This window comes from Melanotaenia boesemani, chromosome 21 (assembly GCF_017639745.1).
Source record: "Melanotaenia boesemani isolate fMelBoe1 chromosome 21, fMelBoe1.pri, whole genome shotgun sequence".
Taxonomy (NCBI): Eukaryota; Metazoa; Chordata; class Actinopteri; order Atheriniformes; family Melanotaeniidae; genus Melanotaenia; species Melanotaenia boesemani.
In genome coordinates, this window is record NC_055702.1 from 2,815,518 (window position 1) to 2,831,167 (window position 15,650).

General features: G+C 40.5%; 1 protein-coding gene across 4 annotated transcripts in view; it reads right to left on the reverse strand.

Moving 5' to 3' along the window:
- Positions 1-2,936: 2,936 nt before the first annotated feature.
- LOC121632551 (serine-rich coiled-coil domain-containing protein 2-like) overlaps positions 2,937-15,650 on the reverse strand; it is a 63,167-nt gene continuing 50,453 nt past the window's right edge. For 3 of the 4 annotated variants that reach the window (XM_041974148.1, XM_041974146.1, XM_041974147.1), the window contains exon 13: positions 2,937-9,576. In XM_041974148.1, coding sequence (XP_041830082.1) covers positions 9,160-9,576 — 417 coding nt within the window. In that variant the 3' untranslated portion in view covers positions 2,937-9,159. The remainder of the gene's footprint in view (positions 9,577-15,650) is intronic. The other variant, XM_041974149.1, reaches the window with a different exon arrangement.

Consider the following 15,650-nt stretch of genomic DNA (forward strand, 5'->3'; position numbering starts at 1 on the left):
TTTAAATTCCATCCTTTTTATGTCATTTTCCTTCAAGTTGTCATGCAACTCTTCTCTTCTTCTCTTGCAGCAGGGATCACCAACTCTGGACCTCGTAGACCAGTGTGCTTCAGGATTTAGAGGTTTCCCAGAGGCAACACACCTGACTCAAAACAAATGATTCTCCAACAGCTTCTTGTCAAGTTCTGCATGAGCCTCTCAATAAGCCACTAATCTGAGTCAGGCGTGTTGCAGCAGACATCAAGCAACATGGAAAATACCAGGAATGACTCAGCAACATTTCTTTGTAATAAGCAGCGAAATTTGCTGAGCAGACTTCATCACATTCGCAGATATTTGTTAATAAACTCTCCAAGCTGATGCTTTTAATGCTGCAGAACGAGCTGGACTGGAGTAGTTAAAAAAACATTTATATTCACCTCTATGCTGTAGAAACACACACACCATGATGATGATGATGATGATGCAGCCTGTCAAGAGTAAATCAATGAGATAATTCCATCTTCTGTGTAAAAAGAAAAGCTGATGGTCATGTTTTTATCATGAAGCCCAAAGAAATGAAACAGCAGTTCCCAGAATCCTTCACTCCGTCTGTCTGCAGGAGATGTTTCTGCAGAGATATGGAAGTTTTATCAGTAATGGGAGAAAAATGGAGTCCTACCTGGTTTGTTTAAGGTTAAACATGAAGGTGTTGGGGCCTAGAAGCCTTAAAAGGACCAAATAAAAAAATTTTCCCAACTCTCCTCTGGTGACATTTGACAATGTTAGAAACAGACATACCTATTTCATACGTATAGGGAGCAGAAATAAGTTCTTAGGGAACGTCACACTGGTGCTGTTTGGTCCACTTCTGCTGGTCCAGTCAGTGCACTTCGCTTGGAGTCTGTAAATTGAAAATCCGGGGTCTCAGTTCACTTGCAAGTGAACCCTGGTGCGGTTTGTTTGGGGTGCATTCACACCTAATAGTCCACAAGACTAGGTACAATTCGGTACTCGGTTCATTTGGGGGGGTGCAACTTTGTTCCGACCCGAGTTTGCTTTCACACTGAATCAGTCAAACGAACCGAACCTTTTAAATAGCGTGTCCTCGCCAGAGGTGAAGCTGCATCAAGAATTACTGATGGAGAAGATGAGAGAAACAATGAAGAAGAAAAGAAGAAAACGGACTTTCCGAGCACACAGACGGGGACTCGAGTCAAAAGGCTGGTGAGGACATGTCCTCACATTCCAACTAACAAAAGACCTCCCCACTTCTGGAGTTTTAGTTTTAGAAAAAGAGTTCATGAACAACAGCAGAGATCTGATCTGGTTTTTGTTTCTAGTCTAAAACTTGTCATCCCAACAGTTTCTTACAGCTACTAACTTCCATTTAACTCAAACCTAGTATGGCTTGAATTTCGTGTCAGAAATGAGGCCACATATAGACCAACATGCTCTTTTTTAATATGTAAAGTCCACAGGAACACATATCTATGTTCAGCATCTCATAAGCAAATCTGTCCAATATTTCTGTCCATTGCCTGTTAAAAAATACACATTTTAATATCTGAGTGTAAAATATATTTACTGTAAATACAGGGATTCATCACATATTCATCAATATGGCTGATAAAATAATTCAAAAAGTGAGTTGATTTAAAGGAGCTTTTGATTATTTTTTGATTAATCAAACCCGAAGTTACTTTATTCACTAGATGAAAAGCTGATCATTCATTCAGTTTTCCCTGGTTTTCCTTTTATCAGCTGGAATTTCCCGTTTTAATCCAGACAAAACAAAAACTATTCAATGATGGTTGTAAACAGAGGTAATGTGAGATTATTCCTTACAGCAGCATCATGCCATGCCACCCAACACGTCCTTTCCAGAAAAATCTGCTTCTGTGACATATGAATGTGAGCAGTGGGAATACTTAGAAGCCAAATTCAACTTTCACCACAGCAGCGTGGAGTTCTCACCGTGTAGGAAGCTTTATGTTGTAGAGGAGCAGCTGCAGAGCTTCCAGCTGTGTGTGGCCCTCAGGATTTGTCTGAATTTTTGTTTTTAAATCTCCAGCAGCAGGAAGCAACCACATGAAAACCTCCAGTCTGGAGAATTTAAACATGAGGGGAATTAACAGGGAGGATTAATAAGAAGGGAACTTACCTGCTCACACACATACAGCTGTCCTCGTGTTTGACCAGAGGGGATACACCCCCTCATCGTTTGTTTCCTTCAGTTTATTTCAAAGTGACACTCGGGCTCTAAAATGACTCCAGAAGAAGAAAAACCCCAGCGAGCAGCTGTTTGCCTTGCTACAGAAACAGGAAAACATTTAAACATCTACAGAGCAGAAGATTTAAGGAGTTTGGCCTTTCCGCTGCAGAAGAAAACCATCATGTCTCCACGACTTTTAGAGACACGAAATTCATGGTTTGATGTAAGAAGTTACGTTAAATCGTCTTTTCCCAGGAGGTTCAAGGTCATTTCAGAGCTCCAGCATTGTGGCTGCGTACACAGACTGTTTGACTGTCCTGCCTCCAGCCCATTGAACATATTTGGAGCATCTTGAAGAGCACAAGCAGACATCAGGAATGGACACGGATTCCTCTGGAAAACTACATCAGTATCCAGACCATTGTTAAAGGGAAGCTGATGGAACACGGTTATCCAACTTTTACTGAATGTTGCTTCTTCTGATTTGATATAAAATCTGGAATTTGGTCTATATTGTGCTAAAACATACAAATCGCAATTTAATGATCACTTATTCAATAAAAAGTTCAACTTTAAAGTGTAATGTGTAAATGTTGCTGTCGCCCCCTGGTGGCCCGTTATAGCAACTGAGCCAAACTTTTTTATATTTTTAATATTTGTTTTCAATTAGAAATTACTACGCTTTTTTCATATATAAACAAAGCGGTTGTCATGACTGCAAATGAGGAAGTTCACAACTCAGTTTAGTCAGGATTTTTATTTCAGCAGCATCAGCAACTCAGCCAGTGATGGAAGATGACCATAAATATCGACCAACGAGGGCCAGAGAAAGCCTCACTGAAGATTTAATGAGACAACAAAGCTTTTTTCTTTTCATTTCTAAGCCTCAAGTTCATCCAATGTTAAACTGACAAAACATCCACAGTAACCAATGACAGCAGGGTTAACATTTCAACCAATGAGAGCAGAGCTGACAGACGTCCTGACGCATTGCGTTCATGTTCAGCTACAGGCTTCAGACCAGGCTGTACACGGATGTTTGGTACTGGTAATGAATGTATGAAAGCCAGGAAGAGTGGATGAAATGTAAAAATAAAGATGTCCAGACGTAATAGGACGAACTTTAATGCTGCGTTCATATCGGTCAGAAATGTGAGACCATCTGAAGTTTTCAGATTAAACTGAATGACCATCTTCTGGGACAACTTCCTGTTATCATGCAACTACATTTTGCCTCATATGTGAGACTTTGCTCTGTTCTCTTTAATAAGAAGGTAAAATAACAGATTTTAATGCTGCTCAAAGAGAAAACTGTACATTAAGCCTGAACAGATTAATAAGCCGCTAGCGTACGTGTGCTTTTGTTGTCAGCACTGTAAAACTTGTCAAAGTGGGACAAAACAAAAACCCTAAAATAAGTAAAAATAAAATTTAAAAAAAGAATACAAAACAAGATTTTAATTCAGGTTAACAGATTCACAGATTTAAGGCTGAAAATTTGATCATTGCCAGTTAAATTATTGATTTTGTTAGATATTTTACAGACATTTACATTAAAGACATCAGACCATTTAAATGAGGTTAGAATAATGTCCGTGTTTTATTTTGCTGTCTGAATTACCATCAAAAGTATCAGTCAAAAGAAGAAGCTTATTAATGATTTAATCTTTATTTGCCTTTTAAATTCATATTTTACTGTCGTCCAAAACTTGTTCCTGTGATTTTTATTTTTTGTAAATGTATATTCTCTTAATTCTTCCTTTCATTGCTTTGTAAAGCAATCTTTTCTTTTCGTACACAAACAGTCTGTGTACGGGGAAAAAAGTGCTTTATAAATCAAATATAGCCAACAAGGTGGAGAACATACTTGCTATACTTAACTTTTCCTTAGCCAAGCTGCTCCGTCAAGAGTGTAATAGCTTGTGTACTACACCCGTTACCAGAGGAGTCCACTAGGGGGCGCACTGAAGACCTCAGACTTTATAGTTGCTTCTTAATGCTGAATTCTAATTGTTTAGGATGGTTGGTCACATTATAAATGAAGCGTGACTGTCGATTACTTTAAGTTCACAATTAAACACGTATTAAACATTAATTCCTTGTAAAGATCCCTAAAAATGTCCCTGATGATGAAGGACCATGACTCAGTTTGACTTCCAGCTGCTGGAAGCCAAAGCAAGCCAGATGTTTTCCTGCTTTCTGAAGAAAAGAAGCCTCTCAAGTCCAGGCAGAGTAGCCTGTAGCCTTTCCATCAGTTTTCTGACATGAATGCAGCATTTATACAGAAACACACACAAATTAAAACAACCCAAAGTCATCAGTCAAGACGTTTCAGAGTCGAGCTGAACAAAGGCCAGCGTCGCCTCGTGTCATTTAAAGTGCATTTTCAGGCTGAGATGCTTCACAAGCTCAACAACAGCAATTATTATTATTACAGTGAGACATTTTACAGCTTGTAATAAATAGGAGTTAATGCAGCTGCAAAGTTATTGCACAAAAAAAAACAAGGTGACATAAATGACAGGATGTGTCCTTCAAGTAGAAGAATCCAGTGAATAACGTGGATAAATGTTCATTTATACACAGAACAGACGTGAAGAGGTTATTCTCTGAACAGTGGACACACAATATGACAGCAATATTAAATACGTTTAAATAACAAGGAGCTTATAGTGGAAGCTGATTTTAACCCTGCACAACGTCACAACATCTGAAAATCTTTATCTGCTTTCCCATTTAATGTTTTTCTAAACATCACATTTGTTTCATTTATTTAGTAAAACTCAAAACTTTGTGTGATTTATTAATCCACAACACAACGTTCTCAGTTCTGTTTAATATGTAAGATCAATTCAAGGCTTTTTAATAACTTTTAAGGCCTTTTCAGGACTTAAAAACTCATTGTTTTACTTCCACATCATGTGGAGACAAATCAGACATTTATCTTGATGCTGGGACGAAACACTTGGGCCGTGGGAATGTAGGATGGATTAAACACACGATTGCTTTCAACCTGCTGGAACTTGGATCTTTACATGAGCAAAGACTAAATATTTATGTCCGAACTGGACTGAACAGTGTTGTGGCTTCGGAGGAAAACCATGAGATGTCAGTGTGAAGACGAGTTCAGAGACGAGACGAAGGACGACGTCCGCGCGCTGTCGGAGGAAGCAACCAGGACGACTTTATCTGTTGATGTTAACATTAATGTGAACACCAACGGTCCAGCAGAGGAATAAAGGAAAAAAACAAAACCTGAATCCATCCAAACGTCTGTAGAACGATTTTGGGTTTTGAACTGTTGTTTGGACACAGCTGATGTGTGACTGCTGTTAAATAGTGAAAGTTCAGGTCTGGAACAGCAGTAGGGTTTCCACAGCTGGTTCTAACTTGCAGGAGGGGACGTAGAAAAGATGAAACAGAAGCTGAGGGGATTTTTGCTTCTTCTAAAAACAAACAACCGAGTGACTGTAAAGCTATTTTCCTCCCATGGATTTTTCCCCCTATAAGGCATTTATTTCAGCTAGCATACTGTTACTTCTACCAAATAACAACCGATGGTGATGTAGCCAACAGCAGCAGCCACAGCCGAGGTTCTTCACCTTAAAAATCTGTCTGGCTTCAAGTTAAAGAAAACACAAAAGCTTTTCTGTGGTGAGCGATAAGGAAAGTCGTTTCACTTTGATTTTTTACTGAGAAAGTCTTTACATAAATCATGAAGTTGGGATTTAAAATCATTTGTGAATCTGTATTGAATGCCACCTGCAGCTTCCAGCAGAGGAGGAGTTTAAATGGTCGGCGGGGGGGCAGATTAGTTCCTCACGGAGATGAAAAGGACCTTCAGGTTTGAGCCACCGGAGTGATTTTGGGGTGAGAATATTCACCTGCTTAATCCCGTGTAAGCTTCAGTAAGAAACTCTAAATCTGTTTTTATGTTGCTCTCTAATCCTTCCATCTGCTCTCTGATGCAAGCTGACGATAAGAACTCATTAACCAACAGCTGCCGGAAGACTGGACTGTTTCTACTTTAATGGAAGGTCACATGATCAGGTTTGGCCCCGTTTCTTCTTTTTAGGAAAAATTAAACCTCGATTGAAGACAATCTTTGATTTGATGATTCATTTTCCCCCTGGACGATGATTTTGACCTGAGAAATAATCCAGACTAACCAAGTAATATTAGGGATGTGCTGTTGCTGTATCTACATCACCATGGCAACAAGCTTCATCTACGACACCTGGGTATCACCTGCACGTTCAGTCCTGGACTGACAGTGGTTACTTAAACAGAGAAGCAAAAAGGAAAGGAAGGTAGGAAAGGAAAAAGGAAGGAAAGGAGAATCTTTCCTGTTTCACATGAAGAGAAAAAAAGACAACAGAAGTCATGAAGAAAGCAGAGGAAGAAGAAGAAGAGGAGCAGGAATACACGAATAAAAGTCTCGGATTTAACGTTAATCTGACGTTCCTTCAAGGATTTGAGAAGATCTCAGATCTTTAGTTTTTACCGTGTACGGAAAGAGAAAGCTGACATTTTTCTTTTCCCAACGATAAAACTGAATGACTAAATGTGAGCAAATTCTGAGCAGCCCGTCTCTAAATGTGCATTTTCTAATCTGAACTCAGTTAAAATGTGTGAAACCAAACGATGATCCAAAGAATTAAAGAAAAAAAGCTGCAAAGCTGAATTAACAACAGTCCAAAACCCAGACATTTTCTATCAGGTGTCAATAACACAAAAATAAATAAAAAGAAAAAGCTGAATGAAAAATGCACGTATGTTTGTCTAACTAAAAAAAAGGCAACTTGAGCTGTTGTCCTGTTTCACCACAGATAATTTAAGACTTTTATAATTACTCAAACCAAACATGTGAAATAGCACATTTTTCCCCAGCATGTGGGATTTCTGACATTTCGGTTTGGTGTGAGTGATGACTCAGCGGAATGAAACGTGTGATGAAGCTGAGCTGGCGTTGCATATTTTCTGGTTACTACTTCCAGTCTCTGTTACGGGGTTGCATCTGCGACTTTGTTGCATATCTTATTGCATATAGTGGTAGCAAGTGGCACAAATGAGAGGATATTTTAGTGTTCGGGAAGTTTGATGTGGGAAAATGTCAGCGAGTTTGTTTTCCTGAAGGAATCCAGGTGACTTAACTAAATATTAACATGGTTTCTGGAAACGTGTCCTGGTTTCATGGGACAGAATGAAATGTGACATCCTGCCTGCAGAGAAAAATAAGGTTGAACTCTTCCAGCTAACAAAAGAGAGCTCAAATGTCAGGTTTTGTTCAACTGAAAAAACACTTGAGAGAAAAAGCTCATCCTCCATGAAAAGTTTAAATTATTCAGTGGCTTTGCTCCAGGATGAATTCACTGAGCTTCAGTTCAGAGATAAAAAAAAAAACTCTCAGTTTGCTTCAAACCAAAGATGTTGGTCGAAATCTGTCTTACAAAACCAAGTCCACGTTTCAAACCTTCATTCACATGAAAACAAGGAAAACAGATGATGGTTTAAGAAGAATTTGATCAGTTTAGTACAAATATCACACTAGGTGTCATTTAAAGGTCTGCTCTGTGGGATTTAGTGACACCTAGTGGCATAAATGACCAACTGCAGCCAAATGAAGTTGCCTAGCTGGGTAAGTAAGTACGTATGAAGAATTACTAATGAAGTTTTAACAACAGATGCTTTTTTCCTCGTGTTCCAGGAACTTTTCGAAGTTTAAAACTTTTTCCAGAACATTAAAATCCAAATTTCCAAACCAATATTAACCAATTAGCCCCTGAACAGCCTCAGACTCTCATCCTCAGAGATCTGGACTTCAGGCTGCTGACGGGAGATCATTGGCCTCTTTTATTTGGGGTAAAACTGTCTGAAGGTGGTAGAGAACAAGTATAAACTACATAAAACACTTGGTCCAAGCAGAGCTTCATTCTCTGGTGAAAAACTCTTATTATTTGGAGCAAACTGAGAACTTTAACTTCTTGTTCAAATCACAGCAGTCTGAAAAACCTCCAACATGTCGGCTCCTTTCCTCCACCTCAGTCCATTTAAGGACTTGGTTCCTAAATGTATGAAAAAGTCATCCACTAATCATCTTTTATCTGATGTTCAGCAGGTTCCTAAAGGTCCGAGAGCAGAACCACAAGAGAAGACGATGAAATGAAGAAAAAATCTTAGTAAAAACAACCGAGCGTAAGAAGGGGACGAGCTTTATGTCTCTGAGTTGTTTGGTAGAACAGGAAGTTCATCTTTTGTTTGGTGGCTTTCCTTTGATTTTAAGGATGGGATTAACATGAGGAGGAACTCCTGCAAAGCCAGAGAACACACCGCTGATTAGACAAATAAAACTGTTAGCAGCTAGCTCACTAGGTGGCTAGTTAGCTGGGATTATGATATGAAGTGTGTTCTTGACCAATTGTTTCTACATTTTTACCGCCTCTCCTTGAGAAGAGGTTGAGTTAAAAGTCTCAAAGAAGCCAAAAGACGAATTCCTGCAAATCAGACATGCTTCTGAACATCATCCAGGTTCTTACTGTCAAATACTGTCCATGGACATTGAATATTTAAAAGAAATTATGTGATAATCAGCAATAATCAGATAATCAGATTAGACCATGTCCACCACAGTGATGAGCGGGACGAGAACATGCGAGATGCGATGGAGGGCATGAAGGTGACAACTTCTTTCAGATCGAAGGCACACATCGTTTACTTTCTCCATGACAACGGCCAGGATCCATCTTCCTCATTTCTTTACATAACATTTTAGTTCAGTCTTCATTTGCACCTTGATCACTTTCTTTCTGTGATGTAAAACTACGATATCATGTTTTTAATCTATTAAGCAAAGCTCAGAACATGAACATTAAACATGTTTACTGTGAGAGACTAAACCTCATCTCCAAGAGGCGTAGAGCTGGCCGGCGGGTTGATGCCGGACGACTTGCAGACCCCCGGCTGCCTCAGTGGCTCTTTGGTTTTGGGAGGCGGGACGAGCTGGAGGTAAAGGCCGGCGCTTTGAGCTTCGTCCCTGCAGCGGCTGAACCATCTGGATCGCGAGGACCCGGCCGCTGCCTGGACGCCCTCATCTTTGGGGAATTTGGGACAGAGCTGGAGATGTGAGGCAGGAAGAGGCGGAGTTTGGAGGACTGCGGGGGCAGCAGGGATCGGCTGAAGGTTCCACACCTGTCGCTGCTTTCCACTTTCCCATCATGCCCTCCCCTCTGGACCGCGTGGTTGATTTTCAGGGAGCGAAGGAGTCTGTCAGCAGGAGTTCTAGGCTGGGTGGCGTTACCTGGAGGCGGAGCTTGGGATGGGGGTGGACTTGAGTCTGTCAGTGGTTCCTGGTCCTCCTGGCCGGAGGTGTGAAGTACCTGTGACTGAAAACAAAGAAATATTTAGATAAGTGACAGACGTCGGTCTCCGAGCAGAAGCCAGAGGTGTGGATTAATTCTGGGTCACGCTGCTGCGTCGTACGCTGCCTGTGCAACAGTCTTTGTTATATAATTTATCACACGCTGGAGCAGAAAAGCAAAAGGAGGCTGTTTGAGATGGAGAGAGGATGAGAGGAAAAATGAGTTATTCTTTCAGATGATTGGTCATTTCACACACCAACACTTTGATCTGAGAGTGTGTGTGAAGCTGCTTTTGAAGTGTGTGTTGATTGCTTTTATCTATGCATGTGTGTGTCTGGCTGTAAACTGTGTGTTCTGATCAGAAAAACACTGCATGTTTTCTTGTTTAGAAGAATAGACGTTGATTTCTTTGCTTTGTGTGTACAGATGTAAACACTGGCGACTAGACGAGACGTTTTCTTAAAACTCTCCCTGCTGTTATGTCTGTTTGTTCCTCAGTGAATGTTTTGTGTGTTTTCTTCATCAAAGCTTCCCGTCACCTCCTTGTTGCATCCTTCACGCTGCTCACACAAGATCAGGAGCAGGTATGAATCTAAAATACTCGGCTACTTAGTTTAATTTAAAATTAGTTGATTTTTTATATTTCTCTTAGTTTCATTTTATTATCGGTTGTTTTGTTCAGGTTGATATAAATATTACAGCCTTGGAAAGGAACAAGCACTGCCAAGCTCTTTTTATGGACTTTTCTGCTGTTGCAGTCACTCCAAATTATTGGTTTGCATAAGGTAATGGTAGAATTACAATAGTGTGCAGCAGTCCTGATCCAGTCCTTATATATTCATATTTCTCCTCACAGCAGCCACACTTTCTTGTAATCTTTAAACTGGTCTTAATAAATGTCTCAATTTTTTGCTTTTTCCCCTCATTTCCCGTCCAGTTTAGGTAACCTGACCATTTTCAGAGGAACTTGACTGTATTTTAATGACATATGAATTAAAAAGCTCTTAACTTCGGTTTTCGGGATTGATGACTCAGCGGAATGAAACATGTGATGAAGCTCCCAAGTCAAGGGATGAACCAGAGTTGTATCGACACGCAACAGACAACTAAGCAAATTTTAAATTAGATTTTTAAGCCATCATTTGTAGAATCAAAACTTCATTTGTTCCCATTTCTTTAGTTTCATCTGTAAAACCAGCAGAGATCAGACAGTCTGACAGAAAACAGGATTTTAGCAGCAACAAGGTGATTCTCAAGGTGCTGGTAGCTGGAAACTTGGCTTATCTCAGCATGGAGGCAGAAACTGGACAATTGGAGGACAAAAAGAGAAGAGTCAGGACTAAAAACTATTTACAGCAGATCAACAGGATCTGAAATCCAGCAAAGACCTGAACCAGGACCTGAGAGATGCATCTGGACCTTCAACTGATCCATCTACTTTTGGCCAAAGCCTCATCAGAAATGGTCTCCATGGGAACGTGGCTGTCAAGAAGCCATTCTTAAGGAAGGGAAATGGAGAAAAGGCTGAGGTAGGTCACATGACACAAGAACTGGAGAGAAGATCAGTGGAAACAGGTCTGATGGAGGGACGGATCCTCCCCTGAACCCAGAGCGCAATAGCTTAAATGGAGGGATGGGTCCAGCCTGGAAGCCAGACATAAACATTATTGAAGCAGTGTGAGATCATCTGGACACAGAACGAAACAAAAAGCAAAGACATGAAAAAAATCCTTCAAGAAGCCTGGAGAACTGTTCCTGACTACTTAAAGCTGCTCAGACCAAATTTTCACTTTCAAAGTCTTAAAAATCATATTTTCCTATTTCCTATTAAAGACTTTTGCAGTGTACTGAAACTTATTGACACAGTGCATCTGTATGGTGTCCCACAAGGGTCAATTCTGGGACTCACCTCTAATGTTCACCTCTATGCCGATGATGGCGTTTTCGGTTTTACTTTAAATACCGTATTTAATCCCTTTTAATTTTTTTTCCTGGATTTCAGGCAGGTCAACAATAATAAACAGATTTTCAACACAGAAAACCCTGAAAAGATGAAGTGTTCAACAGCCAAATACTTAAATAAAATTGGCATCTCAACCATGAAGGTTCAGATATTCAATTAAACTATATATCTTATAATGAACATTTGGGCATTAATAAAGTATTGTTCATTTCATTAATCAGCATTACACATCCCTTAAGAGTTAGCATAAGGAAAACATTCTTTGTAGTTCCTCTATTTTAAAATCCTTGATAATAAAATGGTCTTGAAATCACCCCCACTCCTCTCTGTTCTGTGGTTTCATCCACACTCACAGTGTGGTGTAACTTCACTTGAGCTTTCTGGTTCAGGTCTCAGGTTTTTTCATGTGTGAGCTGTATGAGATTTTACAAATCAGATATCTGATTGGGTCTCTGTGGGTACGATCAGCAGCAGCACACTGACACACGAGACTAGAGCAACAACAGAACTATCAGTGTTTACTTCACAGATGTTTGCCATGATCAATAAACGGATTGTAGCACATGAGCGATGCTGCTGCTGTTTTTCCTCAATCCCTCTTCTCACTGTGAAAGAAATAAAATGTGCAGATGAGAGCATGCAGCTCCAAGTGACCAGAGCAGGAGCGTTATTGTTTCTTACTGATTTTCAGTCAGGACTGACATTAAGCCGTGCAAAATGAAGCAAGCAGACAGAAACCTTTTCAGGCTCTGTTAAAACATAGTTAGACATTTAAGGATTGTCTCATTTGTCTTTGGCAACCTGTCCAGAGTGTACACCGCCTCTTGCCCAATGGTGACCTTGAATAAGCTAAAGTTGTTCTGTAAACTGATGGAATATTCTAAAATAAGAGTTTATAAATCATTTTGTTGGCAAAATCAGAGACAGTCCAGAAACGTGTCCATCGAGTTTCTGCACTGACTATGTGATATGAAAACACAAATAAACCCAAGTAGGAAGTGGAGCACATGGACTGGCTAACACTGGCATCTAGTGGTGGACAGTGGAACTGCAGCCTGTCTATCTACCTGTCTCCCTCTCTCTGGGACATTTCAATGTCTTCAGCAGTGCCTATTCCTCATAAATAATGCATGACAGCAAGGAGGAGAAGGGCAGAGACAGAAAGTAGAAAGATGTCATGATGCCAAGAAAGAACAGAGAAGTGAAGAGGACAGTAGAAGAAAGACAAAGGAAGGGGAAAAAAGGACAGAAGAAACAAACAGGGTGATTACAGAGGAGAAAGATGGAGGGTGTCTTCGACCGAAAGCATGTTTTACTTTTCGATGACTAACAGGGCGTCCCTATGGTAAAACACACACTTATTACTATACAAAGTGCTGATACACTCAAAGTGTCCTCCATCCACCCCCTGTGCATCTCTGATGTCCCCTCTTTGGACCCTGGAGGCTCATTAGATGAATAATATCTCTCCACACTGCATTACTACTTAGCTTATGATCATGACCATAATGAATAAACATGAGGTTGTCGCATTGAGCCATAGGCAATGAGCTGCCGTGAAAGTACTCAATTACTCAGTGTTATTAGTCAAACAATGGAGTTCTGCAGGTTGTTTTGCTGTATACAGATGAGCCAAAACACTGCACACTCATAGATAAAGTGTATATTATTAGGCTTGAGTTCATTATGCTCCACATAGGAATGTGCAGGTGCATTCACCTGAGTAAACACTTAGGTTTGTGTGGAGCTTCTAACTCATGCTTCCAGTTGCTTCTAATGCCATTTGCATCAATTTATTGTGCCTGAGTGAAAACAAAAATCTGGGTTTCCATCCAAATGGACTCGCTGAGCATTTCTGGTCCACAAAAATCTCAGCTAAAATAAAACAACCTTAAGTTTAAAAGTAGAAGATGGAAATTTCACCAGGATTTACAGGCTTCAAGCTGTACTTTTGGGAAAGTTCTGCAGGGTGGGACACAGACATCTTTCTCTCATCGGTTACTAAATTACCATCCGTTGTTTTTCCTCTCATCTGAGTCATGGAAGCTAGCTGTTCAAGAGGGAGACCCAGGCATTCCTCTCCCCATCAACCCTCTCCAACCCCTCTTGGGATAACTGATCCCTTCAACGAGTCCTGGGTCTACCTCCAGGCCTCTTCCCAGGGAGGCATCTTATAACAGATACCCAACCTACATCAGCTGGCTCCTTTTGATGTGGAGGAGCAGCGGCTCATTTCAACCACTTGTATCCATGATCTCATTCTTTTGGTCACTACCTATATCTGGTAACCACAGGTGAGGGTTGGAACACAGACCAGTCAATGGAAAACTTTGCATCACAATAAACCAGAGCGGCGCCCTTGCTACAGCCGAAGAAGCCCCAATCAGACTCTTCATATCTCAATCTGCACCACCTTCAATCATGAACAAGATCCAGTGATACGTAGGGAGCATTCACACCAGGATAGTTTGGGGGACTCGGTTCGACTGGGTGAGCAAACCCAAAACATTTGGCTCCATTCCTTTGGTTTGCTTTGCTTTCACACTACACTCTACTCAAGAACCAAACCACCTGGACAACGACATGCAGTTACAACTCCTCATGAGGGGTGATATTCCCTGTAAAGACCAAGAAGAAGAAAACCGGCTCATGGATTGGCCAGGACTGAAAACAGTCCATGGATGCGAGCCAGCATTGGGCTTGGGTATGGAGGGTTTAAGTCAGGACTACTACCTGCAGATTTTCAATGTGTCCCTGCTTCAACACAACTGACTCAAATGAAACGGATCCAACAGCCTATGAAGTCCTGCACAATTACTCATGAAGTCATTGAGTCAGGTGTGCTGGAGCAGGGAAACATTGAAATCATATAGGACTGCAGCCCTCATCTGACCAAATTAAGTAGTCCTGGTTTAGGTCCTGGACATGCCAATGGAGGTGAACTACAGTGGGCCCCTGAGCAAGTCCCTTAACCCCTCAAACTGATCCCCAGGCAATGAAACATGGCTTCCTAGTAAATTTAGAGATGGTTAGAATGCAGAGGCTAAAGTAAAAGTTATTATTCAAGACAAAGGCTCCTTCCCAATCCAAAGGGAGAACTCCGCCCTTCTCTGGTTGAGAACCATGGGTTCAGACTTATTGGGATGAGTTTCATCCGGATCCCTTCAGGCTCACATTTGGGAAATTGATAAACTAAACTGAAGACCCATGTGACAAAAAAAATAAAAAATAAATAAAAAAAAATAATAAAAACACTTTATTTTTTATTGTTACAATCTTAGAACTTCAAACACATTTTCACTGTGTTTATCCAGCCCAAAGGGGGAACAATTTATTTGATGTCCCTTCTGGCACCTTATTTTCTACAAACATGGGCGCCACAGACTATAGGTTTTATACTCAGCAGGGAAACTGTGAATATAATTCAGTTTAAGAGTTACTTAACCGTCACTGAAAAAGTAGTAATGCCCTTGAGGATATTTTTTACCCTTCTAAAGATTTCTTTTCTTTTCACCCTCCTTGCTGCATCATTGAATATTATTCTCACGTCTGTGGCTCTCAATAAACCTGACAAATAAAAGTTTCATTTTAAAGATCAGTCCTGTCTTTGTGCGCAACCAAGCTAGTAAAATATGTCCGACCTGACTGCAGATTTCTTTTTATACTTCCACCCTGAAGCCCACGTTCACCAGTTGAACGAGTCTTTAACTGATTTAGTTGCTTCTTCAGGTGAGAATTTAAAAGAAAACGGGTTAAAAAGTTTAGATGAAATCAGCTCTAACAATCGTCACTGTTTGTCTGAGCATCCTGAGGGCACAAAGATGTTATTCAAGATATTGAATGGGTTAAAGTGTTTCAGCAGGATTTGTTCAGGGGTCTAAGGTTTTCATAGCTGCTCAAGTGTCATAATATCACATCACAGAGGAGGATAAGAAAGTTAAAACCTTAGCCTGCTGCTAATTTATTCGCCGCTCAGTGGATGACAAGATAACTATAGAAGGAACATTTTCTTCAAAGGAAAAGTCAAAGCTTTCAGTGAAGCAGCAAAAATATCTGCAACGTTTCAGTTAGTCTGCAGAGCAGCTCAGGATGTAAGCCATCTGATGTGGAGTCTAATCATCCACAAAACACACTA